Raw genomic sequence first — 18,047 nt, 5'->3', positions numbered from 1 at the left:
GCAATTGTCGGAGCTGGTGGTATGCAAGCATTGGCCATGCACTTGACTAATCCGTCACAGCGTTTGGTACAGAATTGCTTGTGGACATTGCGTAATTTATCCGACGCAGCCACCAAAACCGATGGACTCGACATTTTATTACAAAACTTGGTCCACATTCTCGGCTCACAAGATGCCAACTTTGTGACCTGCGCCGCCGGAATCTTGTCCAATTTGACGTGCAACAATCAGCGCAACAAACAGATTGTTTGCCAGGTGAACGGCGTCGAAGCACTGGTCAATACAATCATCAATGCTGGCGATCGTGAGGAGATCACTGAACCGGCCGTTTGTGCATTGCGCCATTTGACTTCACGTCACGAGTTGGCCGAGATGGCACAGAATGCGGTTCGCTTGATCAATTACGGTATACGTGTTGTTGTCAAACTGTTGAACCCTCCATCACGCTGGCCATTGATCAAAGCCGTTATTGGATTGATTCGTAACTTAGCTTTGTGCCAAGCCAATCATGCGCCACTGCGTGAACAAAATGCGCTCCACTGCTTGATCCTCTTGTTGAACAAGGCACAACAGGATATCGTAAGTACAATGTTGTTTGAGTCATGCGAAAGAGGAAAAATTCTGAATGTTTTGTTTTGATTTTGATTTCGTTTAGCAACGCTCGTCAATGGCTAGCAATGGATCTCAACAGCCCGGCGCATATGCTGATGGGGTTCGAATGGAGGAGATCGTTGAAGGCACTGTCGGTGCATTGCACATCCTCGCAAGAGACTCACACAACAAAGTGTTGATCCGCCAACAAGAAGTAATTCCGATATTTGTCGCTTTGCTTTCGAGTGACATTGAAAACATTCAGGTACGAACGAATTGGAGGCTAGCATAGGTATAAATCGAAAATATTTCTAGTATTTGTAACTAATTAATCTTTGAATTTCCATAGCGTGTCGCTGCTGGAGTTTTGTGTGAGTTAGCCTCTGATAAGGAGAGCGCTGACATGATCGAAGCTGCTGGCGCAACTTCACCACTCACTGACTTGTTGCATTCACGTAATGAAGGTGTTGCCACATACGCAGCCGCCATTCTCTTCCGAATGAGCGAGGACAAATCCACAGAATACCGAAAACGTCTGTCCGTTGAGTTGACCAATTCATTGTTGCGAGACGAAACTGCATGGCCAAATGACATAGGTCTCGGACCAGATCTTCAGGTTTGTTTGATTACTTGTCTAATTTTCACGAACCTAGTTATTATTTTTGGCTCCTTTTTTCCCTGTTCATATGCATATGTATTTATGAAATTACTTCATTCCACAGGATATGCTTGGAGCTGATCAAGCATACGAGGGATTATACGGACAGGGCCCGCCCAGTGTTCACAGCTCTCACGGTGGACGAATGTTCCAACAAGGTATATAACTTTGGAGTCAAACCAACGAAATACGCTAACAAAAAACACACTCCATCAATTTAAAACATTAACCATTTGACTAATCACACAAAATCGTAACTAAAACCATCTTCATCACTTTACGCTCGAAAGAGAAGCTAACCTAAGAAAAACTCACCGTTTTCTATCTCTCTTTCTATTTTCCATGCAATTGTTCTCTTTATAGCTAAGCCAACCTAAATTAATGCTCAGCAAAAGAAATGAAAAAAACGTTAGCAATTTAGAACTCAATGAAATACCACAAAAAAACAAATTTTCAGTTTTCCATTTTGATTTTCTTTCGTTTGATCATTTGATTAAGGCTGAAAACGGGATGATTATGTAATTTAAGTTTTAACAAACCAAAAAACAAAAAAACAAAAACAAGAACCTAATGCCAGTGTCTAGTCATAACATTATAACAAGCAAACGTAACTTTAGTTTTAAATCATCACATAAAATAATCCAACAACGAATAACTGCAACCAATTTAATTGCCAAGAACAAATGGGATGTTAAGAGAAAGCCAAAAAAACTAACACAGGATAGGTGATTGATCAACTTTAATATTCAATTAAATTTCAAATGTTTTACTGCTTGAGTTTCCTGAGATGATTATTGTTTCAAGTTTGAGTTGTTCAACAATTTTTTCCGTTTATCAATGATTTTGCATGCATTACTGTTTCCAAGTTGAACATTTCAACCTTCGTTTATGGTTTGCTTATTTTCCATTTTTGGTTTCAAATTTTAGTTCTTTTTCTAGTATTTGGTATTGGTTTATTGGTAGAATGTTCGATCTCTTGATTTGTTTGTTATTAATTATTATTTTGGTTTGTTTTTCATTCCTTTATCTTGATTTTAATTTCATTTTTCGTTTTCAACATAAACTTTTGCTATCATTTCAGCGTACGAAACATTGCCAATACCAATTGATTCGTTCCAAGGTCTGGAATTGTGCCCATCGTTGGGACCAACATCACCGTACGAAATGGATATGGATGTCGGAGAAATTGGTGCGGGCGAACTATTGGACTCGATGCCCTCTCCCCCAGCCGGTGATAATCAAACGGCCGCATGGTACGACACCGACTTGTAATCTGTGATGCGCAGTGATTTCAATTCGACAGTTCGCTGACAACATTATGGCAACATAATCAAAAATACGCAGCCAAAACTGAATTCCTTTCGTTCTTTTTCTCTCTCTCTCTCTCTCGATAACACTTGACAAAAAAGATTACTATTAGCATAAAAAAGGGGAAGAAATAGAAAACCCAATGATGATCAAATGATGAATTACAAAACAAATTGTCACGTAAAATCGCTTAATTAGGTTTTTGAATCGAACAAACAGGGTCAAAGTGTGTCTTTATGAAATGTTTTCGTTTTATCGTCCTTCAATTTTTTTTGTTGAATCGTTTTTTCGAAAGATACACTAATGTTATACACATACATAAAGAAGATTTAACTGAACCATTTTGTCGACGACAGTTTTCTTTTTCACTAGACTTAAATCAAAACAAATATCAATCAAACAATGAATCAATTGTTTTTAGATTCTAAGATGAAATATATACACGAACATATTTAGAGTAACGTACAAAGAAAAAAAAACTCACACGAATCGAGAGCATATACAGATCAAATGTAAACCCATTGAAAAGTCAAGAAATTGTTCGTTTGTTTTCTCGTAGATTGACATTATAGCACACACACAGTCCCATTTTCCATATTCTTCTTTTTTTTTGAGTCCATTATATTTTCACTCAAAAAGACTTTTTTATACACATAGAATGGATTAAGTTTTATTCTTTCAAAATTTTATATTTTTTTCCTACTTTTTTCTATATATTTTGATTATTTGTTTTCAAATAGATCGTAGCTATGTAAGCATATATGATTTTTCATATTCAATACATAACACATTTATATCAATCATCATTCAAATTCTTGTTTTTTACGATGCAGAAATGCAAAGTTTCACATAAATATTCAAGTCAAAATTCCATCGTTTTCACACGCAACAAATCAAGAAACATACACACACACGCGTGAAACATATAACACATAGTTTTATTGAATAGTCTCTCGCCAATAAGGATCAGCTATGGTTCCAGTGAAGAGCATCGCGCCAATTCAACTACCATTAACAACACATAATGAGAACAAAAATATTGCATTTTCATTTGCAATTGATACACACTAAAATCAATATTCAATTAGTAATATGAATGTATTTGCAAAACATTTAAAAAAAATTAATAAATGAATCATATAATATACATTTTTCATCGTGTTTGTATTTGTGTACCAGAAAAATAAGCAAAAACTGAGGGAAACTTCAAGGGTGAGTCTCAATGCTGCATGAGATAAGTGATTGTTGCCATAATGCATCTGCTATAAAAGTCTCCAATGATCATCATAATAATGACGAATGCAATTGCAGAGAAAAGTTCATCGACACGTTGAAATTGAATCCACAGTTGAGAAAATTAAACGTGAACTTGGCAAGTCTATTCCGTATAGAAAAACTAATGTTCGACATTAATGCTCTTCACAGCGTAAAAGATCGATTGCAAAATCTTGAAACTCTTGTTTCAGATAGTAATACCTATTAAAAACTTTTTTTCACATTTCAATTTCGAGACGAAAAAATTGAAAAATGTAAAATATCTACAAATTAAATTCATTCGAGTACAAGACTTGCCACTATCTTTTAATAATTTGGATTCCATGTGTTCTACACCGAACATTTCGTTAGTTTTAACGAAAAACATCCAACCATTTCGACATTGGTTATTTTATTTCACAGCGGTTCTGGATTTGAACCATTGGAGAGACTCAAAAATGTATGTCCAGTCCATCTCTGACGAAGATCAATTGTTCAAGTCTTCTATCTCTTAATTTGATAAAAGATCGAATCGATTCTCTTATTGGCATGTTCAAATCTTTGAAATCCATCAATTTCGAAACTTTCAATGATTCTCCTCGCAAATTAGTATTTAACACAAGTCGAACGCATTTCAGTGGTGAGTGGTCAACATCTATTCGTTTGGTACTATAGATTTACATTTTCGATATGTTATTGATATGTTAATAACCAAAATATCGGAAAATTTCTAATAACGTAACATATTATTAGAATAATAAGATTCTACGATATTATTAACATATTATCTTATTATTAATAAGATCGCCATTTTATTGCATCAAAAACTGAGAAACATTAAACTATAATATCATGAAATATATAACAATTGCTGTTATTATGGCCCGAACAATTTTTTGCAAAAGTAATGCCGGTAAATCTGTAACGAAGTCTGTTGCTCTTCAGTTGTTCACGCATGAACGTTCATGCTTTGCAGTGAACGCATCGCTAAGCGGTAGTGAAGAGCAACAGACCTCGTTCACCGCAAAGCGAGCGCATCATATTTATCGCATGAATTTATTCAGCGTGATGGATTTAGCGCATAACAAAGCCTGGTAGAATTCTTTTGTGAAACGCCTTATCCAGGCTAAAAGTGATTTAGCTCTGTTGATTATGTAGTCGATGTGATTTTTAAATGACAGTTTGGAGTCTAAAATCACTCCTAGGTTGATTTCAGATGTTCGGTCAATGGTAGTGCCATTTATGGTGTATTCATATTGGATTTGATTTTATCCTCTGTAGAATGTTATTCCTTTGGTTTTGCCGATATTTAGTTTCAACTGATTTATCTTGAAGAAACGAATCGCTGAGTTCAAGTCCTTTTGTAGGCATTCACATTGTTGTATCGACTTGACTGGTTTGGAAATTTTGCCATCATCAGCGAACAAATGTAGATTTGATGATTCAAGGTAAAATGGTAACTCATACATAAAGAGGATAAACAGTGTAGCTCCGATTGGGTATCCCTGCCCTACTCCTGACGATACATTTATTGGCTTAGATATGGTGTTTGAATCGAGTTTCACGAGCTGTTTTCGATCACGCAGATATTCACTTATCCAAAGCAGTATTTGTGAATTTAGGCCCATTAGTTCAAGCTTATGACAGAGTCATTCAACGTTGACCGTATTGAACGCTTTTGCAATATCCAAATAAATTGCATCGACTTGTTTATGTGATTCAATTCCTTCGGCCACAGAACTCGTGAATTCAGCAAGATTCGTTATTGTTGATCGCCCAATGGTGAAGCCGTGTTGATGTTCTGTGAGGATGTTTTTCATATGATAGTTCAAATGATGCGCTATGATTGAATCAAGTAGTTTGGGTATAATACATTGAATAGCAATACCTCGATAATTTGTAATGTATGATTTGTTTCCGTTTTTGAATATAGGACGAACGAACGACGATTTCCATAGTTCTGGAACATTTGCCTTTTCCAGCGATGACTTCAGAATCGAACAAATTGGTTTAGTTAGCGTTGCCATGCAATTTTTTACAAAAATGTTTGGTATGTTGTCAGGTCCTGCGACGAGATTCGATGGCAATTCATGTATTGCTTCTTCGATTGTTTGTTCATTGATTACAATTGCTGGAATATTTGCGCATACATTTTTCATTTTATCAGCATGTTCATTCTCCGCATCGAAGTTCAATATTGCACTGTCGTCGTGTTTCACATACACTGATTCAAAAAACGAACGGAATAAATCTGCGATTTCTTTATTATTTGTTCCAATTTTTTCATTTAGTTTCATGATCAGGGGCATATCCACTGATTGTTTTTTTGTATAATTAACATGTTTGAAGAATTGTTGCGGATCTTCAATAATCATTTGTTGCATTGAAATTTTGTAATCGTTATATTTTTTTAGCACGTAATTTTTATATTCTCTTCTTTTTTCTTTGTATTCGATTTTTGATTACCAGATGAATATTTTTTTTAAATTCAAATTTTTTATGCAATGTGTAAATCTGATTTTTTAAATTAATAGCTATATTGTCAAACCATTTAGGATGAATGAGTGGCCTTCTTATTTTAGATTGCACGTGTTTTGAAATCACTTGTTTTAGTGTGTTATAAAATTTCTCAATGTTATTTTCGATTGACGCATCACATAAAATTGTTTCCCATTCAATTAGAAACAAATCATTATTTATATTTTTGTAATCAGCATTTGTAAAATCGAGGTATGATTCAATTTTGACTTCTGTTGGGTTTTTTGTATGGAAAGACAGTTCAAGGTTGAGCGCTTTGTGATGAATTTCATTTTCTAATAGGTGGTTGTGACATTCATTGCAAGAGAATAGCTCGGGATCATTTGTCCAAATTAGATCGAGCAGGCGATTATTTCCATTTAGGTGATAGTTTATTTGGTGCAGTCCGAGCTCATGACATGAGTCAATGGTTTCAACTTCTTCTGTGCTGAGTGTGTTAATTGGAATATATGTATTTAATTGATCATCGACTCTTTCCCAATTCAACCTTGTTAAACTAAAATCACCAAAGCGGATCACAGTTGAATCAGTTGCTGCTTTTTGTAAAGATGATTTGGCGTAGTTTATGTTTCTTTCATATTTTGTTGAAGCTGAGTTTGGTGGAATATATACACAACCAATCAAAATGTTTTGTTGACCACTTGAAATTTTCACCCATAGATGTTCACAGCCTTCATTTTCGCCGGTAGAAATTAATTCAAATGAAAACTGATTGTGTACGGCTATTAATGCACCACCTTTGCTTTGCTTATCACATGTGTTGACTGTTCGATCACATCTGTACACAATTCTGTGTGGAATTGAGGTGGAAAAATTTCATTTGATGACACCGTATCATTAAGGCCAGTTTCAGTGGAGGCGTAAATTAAGAATTGAGCAGCTAAAATTTCGGCGTAAATTAAAGAACATTTAAACCGACATAACCAAATTGTTTGCTGTCAAACTTTGTCTCGCTCACGCCAACTGTCACACTGACTCGTTCGTGTACGAATTGCTGTTAGCGTAAAAGAGACGTTGTTCGCAGTGGACTCAGTTTAGATGTTCTTTCTTTTTGTTAACAAACCATTCACATTTTGGTAATAAATTAAAATAGAAATTATCAATTCATCAATTAGTTGCATTATCACATTTTTATCACTTGTTATTACATCAGTCGAATCATTGTGTTGTTTGTTGTTTGGTTCTTTGTTGCTCATTGATTGGTTGAATGTTGTTGTTGCTGTTGTTGTTTATTAATCTAATAATATGTTATGTTTGAGTTATTAACGCCCCGTTAATAATATGTTAATAATTAATAACATTAGTATGTTAATGCCTGTAAATCTATATTTGGTACCGGAAATTCATCCAGAATTCGATTTTCCAGTTTTCTCCAACTACGGTTGGTACAAAGTTGAACTAAAAAGGCGGAACAAATTACTTCAGGTAATTGAATGATTTTTGCAAATCAAAATTCGTTTAGTTAGATCGATGACATCATATAACTTGTACATCACAATTGTACATGGTATACATTGAAGGAATAGCCATCAATACTCGAGTAAATCAAATGAGCTCCAATGATCATTATCTATAATTCTAAATTATGTACGAAACATTTCCAAATTATCATTTAATTAGTTTATGGTAATTTTTGAAAATGAAATTGTAAATCGCACTAAATAAATAAATTAACTCCATACACCGAATCAATTGGTTTACTTTCTTTAATTCTTTTCAGTTTCATTGAATTCAAATATGTAAAATAGATGAAATTTTCAGACTTTCAAGAGATATTATGGATTTGACTTAGAAATGCGAATGCAAAGCAATTACAATCACAAATTGTATAGCTTCGATTAAAGCCACTCTTCACATCACATCTCTTGCTTGCGTCCAACCACAAAAATCCTCCACTACAAGTAAACATTTATTATATTTTATATTTTATTCAACACCACCAAGCTCTTTTCATATCTTTATGTTTTCAAAAGCAAAATTCTATCAATATTACTGACCTATTTCCTTTTCCTACATTTGCTTTATTCTCACTGTTTTCATTCCTATTCCTTTTGTTGGTAATTACTTTCTGTACTTTTCCCATTTCGAAGCCATTTACACTTTTCATCCGTATGGAAAAAAATGCATTGATTTTGCAATATATTGGCTACAGTCTATCTGGGGTGACATCAAATCATTTCTTACTTGTCTCCATATGTACGCACATAGAAATATAAGTATAACACAAAAAAAGTGCCAGTAAATTTCTATTATCAGCTATAACAACGGCTATTTTAAATATAAAATCGATGCTCGATTCAGAGAGAGAAACGTATGATTGGATTTTTCCACGCAACAGTGTCAAGAAACTGAAAAAAGGACACACACACACACACATTTTCCAGCTTGATTTTGTTTGTACCGATCGATTGCGTTAGTAATGCCACGCGAAGCGCCAATAATAACAATAAATATTTACAGCAGTTGAACTGAAACGGTCGATCGTATGTCTAATTTCCTGTCAAGCCTTCGTCAACCAATTTCGACAATAACAATAACAACAACAGAAACAAGCATTGACGGAATCAAATCTCTACTATTGGAATGTCTCGTCATTATTTAAAGTGACGAATCGCTGCTAACTTGTGCTCGTGACGAGTACGGAACGAGATAATGCGTTGAATACTAATGATAATCAGTGAGCACAGTTATAAAACATCTGTTATCGCTTATACCGGACGTAATGTTTTGATTTATTTTTAAATCAGTTAATCAAACCGATTTGACGCAGCATTTTAATTGGAATTTCATCAGATAGCTTGGAATTTGTTTGTAAGGAAATCGATGCGAAAAAAATGTCTGCAAAATCAAATACGCCAATTTCTAAATACGCATTTTTCAATTAGTCGACTTTATTTAACATTCAAATGCATTTTGACATAGTTTTTTTTTTCCTTGTTTACATGTAATTCAATTAGCTTTTCAGTTGTCGCTCTCACGATTTGTAATGCAATAAATCAAAATCAGAAATCAGAAAAACGAATTTATGATTATAGAGCCCGCTTATAATTCATACTTGATTATTCGTCATTCGTTTTTGCTTTCGTTTTTTCTGTGTGATTTAACATTTTATAATGTGGTCAATGTCAATGTTTTATTTTTTTATTGCACTACCAGAAAATTAATTGCCTTTGCGACGCGATAACATTTGTATCATATCGACGACCTCTTCAAAACAAAAAATCAAAAATCACAAGCACAATGCCTTCATAATCAATCGTGTGTCGAGATATTTTTTTTGGCAACACTATTTGGACTACGATTTGATTGTTTTGAGTTTGCTTAATCGAAAATATCACATGTGCAATGCATGCTAAAACTAGAGCGCCAAATATTGGCCTATATACATTTCTTGACCAAATTACGCTTAATTTATTTGAATACTGCCGTATCGTCGAGGGTCAACCATAGCCTCAACGTATCCATTAGCTCGTGATATGGCTGTGACGGCGGTAAAGCCAATTACAGGTTTGTCTTCGCTGATATTGTGACCGATTTGTCGTAAACCTTCAAGGATCTCGGGATTGTATCCTTTTTCGAACACCACTTCCATCGGTAAAAGTTGATGGTGAATTCGTTTTGCGTTTATTGAATCTTCCAACGATTCGCCTAGCCACAAATGCTTCGCAAACACCTAATTCAAATAGGAATACAATTGAATTTATTATTTTACTTTTCAAGAAAAAGATATTGTACAAAAGAGGGAATTTTAAAGGATTTTGATTGGAGACAAAAACAAAACGGATCAGGACATTCGATTTCATTACATTCAATTGAAGAAACTTACATAAGCGACGGTTGTTGTGATTTTCGATCCACCGGCAGATCCAGCGATGAGTATCGCATCGTTATTCTTATCGAGTACAATAACAGGGCACATCGAAGATAAGGGTCGTTTTCTCGGAGCGATATAGTTAGCTGGTGATGGCCTCAAACCGAAACCATTCTCTTTTCCAGGTGATGAGAAATCGTCCATTTCATCGTTCAGTATGATACCAGTGCTCTTCGAAAGAACGCGTGACCCGAATCTGAAATGATATAGGCATATTTCATGTATTTTATTATCAGAACCAACCACTTGAGTTCGTAAAATGGGTCAAAATGACTTGTCATGGTGGAAAATGGATTTAAAAGGAAATAGGTCAAACTTACATGGCATTAATTGTGCTGGTAATTGAAATTGCATCGCCATTAGCGGCCAGTACCGAAATATGAGCGGTTCCATGATCTGCTTCCATGGAAAAGTCTGCGCCGTAGTGTTTATAATCACCGAAAGTTTTGTCGGGTAAAATTTGTTCACGTACTTTATTCGCTGTTTCCATATCCGAGAATGACGAAATGAATGTTTCGTCGTAATTCAAATCACCAAGATGGGTACGCTTGGCGTAGCCATATTTAAAACTTTCAATCATTTGATGAATAAATTTCACGGTAAACGATGGCTCAAAACCGCTCAAAACATTCAACATGAAAGATAGAATCATTCCAGAAGCCGGCAAAGGAGTCGAATGAATTGTGTAGTTGCCCCTCAATTTAGTTGATACTGGTTTGGCCCATTCAGTTTTGTAATCCACAAAATCGTCGATCGTGATTATTCCGCCAAGTTCTTTGATTTCATCGACGAGTAAATTAGCGATTGTTCCATTCTTTGTGTACATGGTGTCTGCACCTTCTTCTGCGATAATTTCCAATGTTTTGGCCAATTTCAGTCGTTTTATACGGTCGCCGGTTTTCCATACATCACCCGTTGCTGGATTTACAAAAACTTCTCGCAGTGAAGGTGATGAGAAAATTCTGTCTCGCATCAATACCAACACTCTTTCCAAATATTCCGTTACAATGTGACCAGTTCGACACAAATCAATTGTGGGCTGGATCAAAACGTTCCAAGGAACACGACCGTATTTATTATGCAAGTCGGCGTAGCCCTTTAGTTCACCAGGAACTGCAGCTGCTAAAATTCCTTTGATTTCTGTCATATTTTGATACATGTTCACAGTCGATGCGAACGGGGCTCGTTCACGTGCGAGTAGAGTATCAACTGTGCCACTATCCTTGTGATAGATTGTTGCAACAAACCCACCTCCAAGCCCCATCGATTGACACACAGTCACACCCTCGCAAAATAATGTTGCTATCGCAGCATCCACAGCCGTTCCATTATATTCTTTCAAGATTTTCCTAAGATGATTTATAATTATAATTATTTGTTAATTAAAGAAAAAAAAAATAAACCAGGAACTGAACTTTTAAATGCTTACATTCCAATTGCCGCACATTCAGGCCCATTAGAAACAACCGCATGACGATTGAACTGATCCGGCTTAAAACCGTCATCCGCTTGATGCTCTTTTTGTTGAAAAAAGAACCAGACGCCGCCAATGACCAGCACAATTACAGCTGCCAGACTAAGCAATTTGGTTTTTGATACTGGAAGACTGGAGAAAAAAAAACCAAAAACACACTCGATTAATCAATGAACAGTTATCGCAAAGGAAAAAATTACGGTTTGCACTTTATTTCGCACGATTTGTGACAGTTGAAATTGTTTTTTTGTTGTTGCAGAGATTATCATTCAAATGAACTAATAAATTGAGATTTTGCTTTTTATTTCGGTTACACCACCTTATGAATCGTCTAATAATTTCAGCTATATATAGCTAATATATAAGCGGTAAAAATGGCATGTGGCTTGTGATAACATAATTTTTTGTTTTGAATTGAACACATTCAAACAACTTTTTTTGAAACAAATTTCTAGAACGGAAAATAAAATGAACAGCGTTCACTTTGAGCTGAATTCATCAGCACAGTTTATGCGATGATTTTTTTTAGATAAATTGCATGTGTTGCTGTGTAAAATCAACGCGTTCAAAACACACTCAACACACGTTTGAACTACCACCGCCAGTGCGTATTCACACAAATGATTTTCTAATAAAAAAAAATTCATTGGAAAAAAGTGGACTTGTAGTTCTCGAAGATTAAATTTAAAATCTATTTCTAATGAAAATTCAACATTCATTACGTTTCGTTTTGTTTGGTTTGTTTGCTCATTTCGACGATGAACACGAAGCACACAATCACAGCTGAGCTCATAAGTCATTGCTGTGTTTATGTGTGTGAGTTAGAAGAGCAAATCGTTGCAACGATTTCGGTTGACGTTTGAGCGGCCAAACGTTTCAATGATATCGACTGTATTGAGTATTTCCATAGAATGCTCGTGAACATTTTCGTTGAGCATTGGATTTGTATTCCGTTGGATCGCGTGATCATTCCCAAAATGAATTTTTTTTGTTTCATTTTTATTAATTGTAGGTTTTAATAGATTTGTTTGAACAACTGTTTGATTAAAACACTTAATTGAGAGCTATTCAATTCTCATTATTTTGTCACAACAGTAAATTGTTACGTAATTTATATATCAGCACGTGTACATCGATTAAATCATTTTGAAAATAAGAGCCAATGGCCCTTAAATCAACTTGAAGATGTGAGAATATATCACAAAGTCTACCGAAATTAATATTTAAAACGGCTTGAGGCCACGTATCTTTAATCAAACTTCAAAGATAGTGTGTTACTACTAGGTCACTCATTTAGGTGATCTCAAAGTCAAGGAATACGGCATTTTGGACTTTTTTGAATCCTAATTAACACTATGACTGTTCTTCATATTTGCAACATATTACTGTTCTTGGGGGACTCCAGGGCCCCCAAGATACTTCATATGAAATCTGGACTGTGATAAGAGATAACAAATTAGTGTCTGAAGCAAAGTTGTAATACTCAAAGTTTGCTATAATTTTGGTGCAACAAATATTGCTTATCTCTTATCAGTTTCTAGAAAAACGCGAAAAAACGCGAAAATCGCGAAATTTTCCCACATCGTTTTAGTGAAGCTGATAAGAAATAAGAGACTTGCCTTTTTGACAGAAATGTAGAGCAGCTTGAGTACTACAACTTCACCATATACATGAAGTCGTTATCTCTTATCAGTTCCGCGAAAAATGATTATCAAAAACTCGCGTTTTTCGCGTAACTGATAAGAGATAATGACTTGATGTCTATGGTGAAGTTGTAGTACTCAAGCTGCTCAACAACTTTGCCGGATATCAAGTCGTTATCTTTTATCAGTTTCGCGTAATACGCGAGAAACCGCAGAAAATCGCGAAAAACGCGTTTTTTTCCTTATCATTTTTCACGGAACTGATAAGAAATAACGAAATGGTGTCTAAGGCAAAGTTGTAGTTCTGGTTGAGTACTACAATTATTCCGATTCATTATTTCGTTATCTCTTATCAGTTCCGTGAAAAAATGATAAGGAAAAAAATGCGTTTTTTCGCGTTTTTTTGCGGTTTCTCGCGTAATTGATAAGAGATAACAGAATAATGAATCAGAATAATTGTAGTACTCGACCAGAACTACAACTTTGCCTTAGACACCATCTCGTTATCTCTTATCATTTCCGTGAAAAATGATAAGGAAAAAAACGCGTTTTTTCGCGGTTTTCTGCGGTTTCTCGCGTATTCCGCGAAACTGATATGAGATAACGGCTTGGTGTCTTGAGCAAAGTTGTAGAGCAGCTTGAGTGCTACAACTTCGTCATAGACACTAAGTCGATATCTCTTATCATAGTCCAGTTATAATATAAAATAGCCATGGGGCCCTGGAGTCCCCCAAGAACAACAGCGTAACATGTTTTGCGGCAGGCTGTATTTTACACATACTCACACATATGCATATGTTTTTTTTTCATTCGTGTAGAGAAATGTTCAATCTATACAATGAGACTTAACTCCGGTTGGTTTATACACTGTTTAGTACTTTTATTCAACTTTAAAGTTCGCTGGGGGCCCTGGGTGCCCCAAGAACAATCATAGTGTTAATATTTGATACTGGTTTGAAGTTTTTTGCGTTTATCTTTAATTATATATTTATTTATTTCTGCATCAAATTCAAAATGACTTCAAATAGAAATTCGTTTTAATGTTCAAGTCTGAATTGCGGTCTGTGTATTTCTGGAATCGAGTGACGGTGGCGCCCCCTGCATAATCGAATGCGAATTCGCTATGTCTGTATGTTACACTTCCATATAAAGTTCTACAGAACGGAGAGTTTATGAGTTTATGAGCTATTGTCAATAGCCTTAGATTATCCAGGTGGTGTTTTGCGCTGTCTAATTCATATCGAAAGTCAGACGTGTGAATTTTACACAAAATTTATTATACAATTATGGTGTCGTATATCAAGATTAACTCATATCTATTAAACATCAATAAAGTCTCGTACGATTATTGCTCGCCGAGAATTTACGATGTTAATTAATTCTCTTTCATTGCATTGACATGATTATCATCTCCTTTTTTTGGACAGGTTTTATTTGACGCACGCGAATTATTTCATCCTTTGATAGTCTCGCTTGATGCATCAAGCACAAAAAAATTCCAATACCAAAGGTGACACTCATTTGAGAAACCATTGTTCATTTTTTATTTTTTTGCTTTTTCATATTTATTACTTTTCCACACGACCATGTCGTGTAAGAAAAGTATTGGGATCGCCTCTATTTTTTGACCCCCTTTAAATCAGTTGCGTACAGCTTACAGCGTATAGTGTACCAGGCACAAACCCTATGACCCTAAAATTAAGCTAGATTTCGCGATTTTCAGAGTTCGAAAATAAAAAAAAACTGATTTTAAGGGGGTTAAAAAATCGAGGCGATCCCAATACTTTTCTTACACGACATGGTCGTGTGAAAAAGTAATAGATAAACATGAGATAAATTATATGGGGCATATATAGCGCCATTCAATTGAATGTTCAAAATGTTTGAATTTTTCTATGCGAAAATAAAAAAAATAGAAGTTATAAACGTTGCAAAAAGCAATAAGCTTACTTACATCATATTGGATAAATCAACCGGTGTCTATTGATTCTTAGACAGATCGACACAACGAACAAACAACAAAGCACAATTGAGTGTATCTGTTAAAATGTTTATGTTCGACTGTCTTGTACTTTACAATGTTGTGTTAAATCTGATTGCGTTTAACGAATTACTCTTCAAAATTACTCCACACAGAACGATTGTTCATACTATCTTTTTTTCATCAAATGTCATGCAGGCCATAAAAAGTAAATCAAAATAACAAAAACAATTGACGGTCGATTCAACTGACAAATTAAAAATGACTTTGTTTCTGATTGAAACATGTAATTCGATTTATAGAATCAATGTTCGAATAAATTAATATTTTTTTCTCTCTAACACTCTGTTTGAATCTAAATCTAGAAACGTAAAATCAAAATTTTCAATTAAATTGGTCGGAGCTCACAGCGAAAATGAACCGAAGTCTATGAGCTTTCAAGCGCAACTGATCGATTGGATGCCGAACACTGAATGCGCCACACGTTTAAATTGAAATGTTTTTATCAACAGGAGACAACGATAGAAGCGACGTAGATAATAACCGTTCTAAAAACCTGATGTTATGATGCGCAAAGCGTCATTATACTCAGCTCCATTGACCCATTGAATTTGCAAATCGTAATTAGCCCCTCTTATTTGCTAGTCAAATCAACTACAGGTTCAACTACATATTCGCACAATGTACACGATGTACTTGCGCAATACAAACTCAGTTTTATTGTGCAAACAGAAAAAAACATTTGCAATCAAACACAGACGAAATGCAAATGTCAAAATCCGATATAAAACAATCAAATCTCATTCGATTTGTCGGAATTTTTGTAATTCCATTCATGGCACGATTGTGCGGCATTCGACTCTGAATTAATTATGACTAATTATTTTGTATTTGAACTCATTATTATTATTACACACGTTGTAGATATAATTTGATAAAAATGGTATGAAAACAATAATAATATAACAGGCAAATAAGTGTTTTTTTACAGAAAAGTATGAGCATCTTCAAATTTTATTATTCAGCCTTAATATGGTTAAATACAAAAACGTCTAAAAATAAAACAAAATCGCCTAAAAAAATGACAATTTTGTCCAGACATTTTTCTCCTTTTTTAACAAATTCGTCTAAAATATTTTTTTTAAAATGACAAAATCATCTAAAAATGTGATCATTTTTTTCTTAACAAAATCGGGTTTTAAAATAACAAAATCGTTCAAATACGAGTTTTCTGACAAAATTGACAAAAACGTCTAAAACCCTTTCAGGCGATTTTTTCAGCATGAAAATATCATATGATTTCAACAAGAAATTGAATGCGCCCGAACCGAAAGTTGGTACAAAAACGGCCAACAGCAAACTGTCAATCGTTGTTAAGGAAAAACGCCCACCGAAACCAACCTTCTCGAAATCCATCTGGGTTTCACGTTTTCGCCCATATACGACAATTGATGACATCGCCGATTATATTGTTGAGAACACACCGATTGAAGACCGCAAGAAAGTCGAGGTGAATAAATTAGTGAAAAAAGACCGTGATTTGGACACATTGAAGTTCGTGTCGTTCAAAGTGGCAGTAAACGATGATGAATTTGATGTTTTGATTGAGCCAGATGTCTGGCCTGAGAATGTTTTGGTCCGTCGATTCCACAATGAAACCACACTTGGTGATTTTTTCCCGGCATTGGAAAAAAAACGAAACAAAAACCCGGAACCAATGGAAACAAACGAACAAACCGAGGCACATTCGGCAACATCACCGCCGAAAACGAATCCGACACCGACAAATTCACGGAAAAATTCACCGACATCATTGTGAATGAGTTCATGAAACTGAGCATGTTCATTCAAAATGCACATTCCATTCGTGATAAAGTTGACGTGGTACGATTAGCGACAGAATCGTGTCCATTCCAAATAATAGCGTTTTTTGAAACTTGGTTGTCGGAGAGCATTTCAGACATAGAACATTTTAGTAAAAAGTACAATGTTTATCGCGGTGACCGTACATTTTTGACCAGTGATAGAAGTGATGGAGGTGGTGTTTTAGTAGCGATAGACTCAAGATTTCACAGTGAAAAAATTATTTTGACGGAAATAACCAGACTTGAATATGTGCGTGTAAAATTGTCAACGTGTAATATTTATGTTTTAACGTGTAATATTTATGTTTTTGCTGTGTACATTCGCTCGGTGCATGAGACAGAAAATTTTTTAGAATTTGCAGAGATAGTGACAAAAATCAAATATGATGACAATGACATTGTAATTGTGTGTGGTGATTTTAATCAGTCGGGAGTGAAGTGGGTTAAGGCGGAAGACGGTGATTACTATTTGCCAATGAATGTGACGACAGAGGGCAATGCTCGGCTGCGGTTTCCATCAAATGTGCAATCTTGAAAATCCTGCCGGCAATGTTTTGGATCTTGTATTCACAAACAAAATCTACGATTTACCGCTTGCGGAGTCGTTGAGACCGTTGGTAGAAACCGATGTGTGGCACAAAGCAATCGAAGTTGAAATCACGATTGATGAAAATGAGCGTGATTCGAATGACGTAACTGAGTTTTACAAGTACGAAGCGGCTGATTTTGTGGCAATGAATGAATTGTTTGTTGAGAGAGATATATCTACGGTAATTGAGCAGCAGAATGACATTGGAAATTTGTTTCGGATGTTTGAGAGTGTTGTGAACGAAGCAATGGAAAGATTCGTCCCAAAAGTCACCG

The 18,047-nt window shown here is 35.2% G+C and overlaps 2 protein-coding genes and 1 long non-coding RNA gene across 7 annotated transcripts in view; 2 read left to right on the top strand and 1 right to left on the bottom strand.

The window, feature by feature from the left end:
* LOC129567663 (armadillo segment polarity protein-like) overlaps positions 1 to 3,704 on the top strand; it is a gene marked incomplete in the record, with an annotated part of 4,821 nt that extends 1,117 nt beyond the window's left edge. For 2 of the 3 annotated variants that reach the window (XM_055444774.1, XM_055444775.1), the window contains 5 exon segments: positions 4 to 579; positions 656 to 856; positions 941 to 1,207; positions 1,314 to 1,407; positions 2,331 to 3,704. In XM_055444774.1, the coding sequence (XP_055300749.1) occupies positions 4 to 579; positions 656 to 856; positions 941 to 1,207; positions 1,314 to 1,407; positions 2,331 to 2,521 (1,329 nt within the window). 3 annotated transcript variants of the gene reach the window in all.
* A 3,613-nt stretch (positions 3,705 to 7,317) lies between these two features.
* LOC129567682 (uncharacterized) lies at positions 7,318 to 8,037 on the top strand. Its single transcript, XR_008687876.1, has 2 exons — positions 7,318 to 7,425; positions 7,716 to 8,037. It is a non-coding gene; the product is annotated as an uncharacterized LOC129567682 (long non-coding RNA).
* Positions 8,038 to 9,208: 1,171 nt separating this feature from the next.
* Positions 9,209 to 15,828, bottom strand: LOC129567669 (scoloptoxin SSD14-like). 3 transcript variants are annotated; one of them, XM_055444786.1, is made up of 5 exons: positions 15,292 to 15,828; positions 11,650 to 11,826; positions 10,541 to 11,569; positions 10,176 to 10,416; positions 9,209 to 10,022 (listed from the first exon to the last, which is right to left on the bottom strand). In XM_055444786.1, the coding sequence occupies exons 1-5, from the start codon at positions 15,294 to 15,296 to the stop codon at positions 9,756 to 9,758; spliced, it is 1,719 nt and encodes a 572-aa protein (XP_055300761.1). In that variant the 5' UTR covers positions 15,297 to 15,828; the 3' UTR covers positions 9,209 to 9,755. The 3 variants fall into 3 exon arrangements, with proteins under 3 accessions (XP_055300761.1, XP_055300760.1, XP_055300762.1); XM_055444785.1 differs by lacking the exon at positions 15,292 to 15,828 and adding an exon at positions 12,417 to 12,509; XM_055444787.1 differs by lacking the exon at positions 15,292 to 15,828 and adding an exon at positions 11,916 to 12,031.
* Between the last annotated feature and the right edge of the window lie 2,219 nt (positions 15,829 to 18,047).

The sequence above is a fragment of the Sitodiplosis mosellana genome, unplaced genomic scaffold (genome assembly GCF_009176505.1).
Source record: "Sitodiplosis mosellana isolate CC-2019 unplaced genomic scaffold, AAFC_SMos_1.0 Smas_scaffold_12, whole genome shotgun sequence".
Lineage (NCBI taxonomy): Eukaryota > Metazoa > Arthropoda > Insecta > Diptera > Cecidomyiidae > Sitodiplosis > Sitodiplosis mosellana.
Note: the sequence above shows the minus strand (reverse complement) of the source record. Positions and strands in the feature narration are given on the sequence as shown.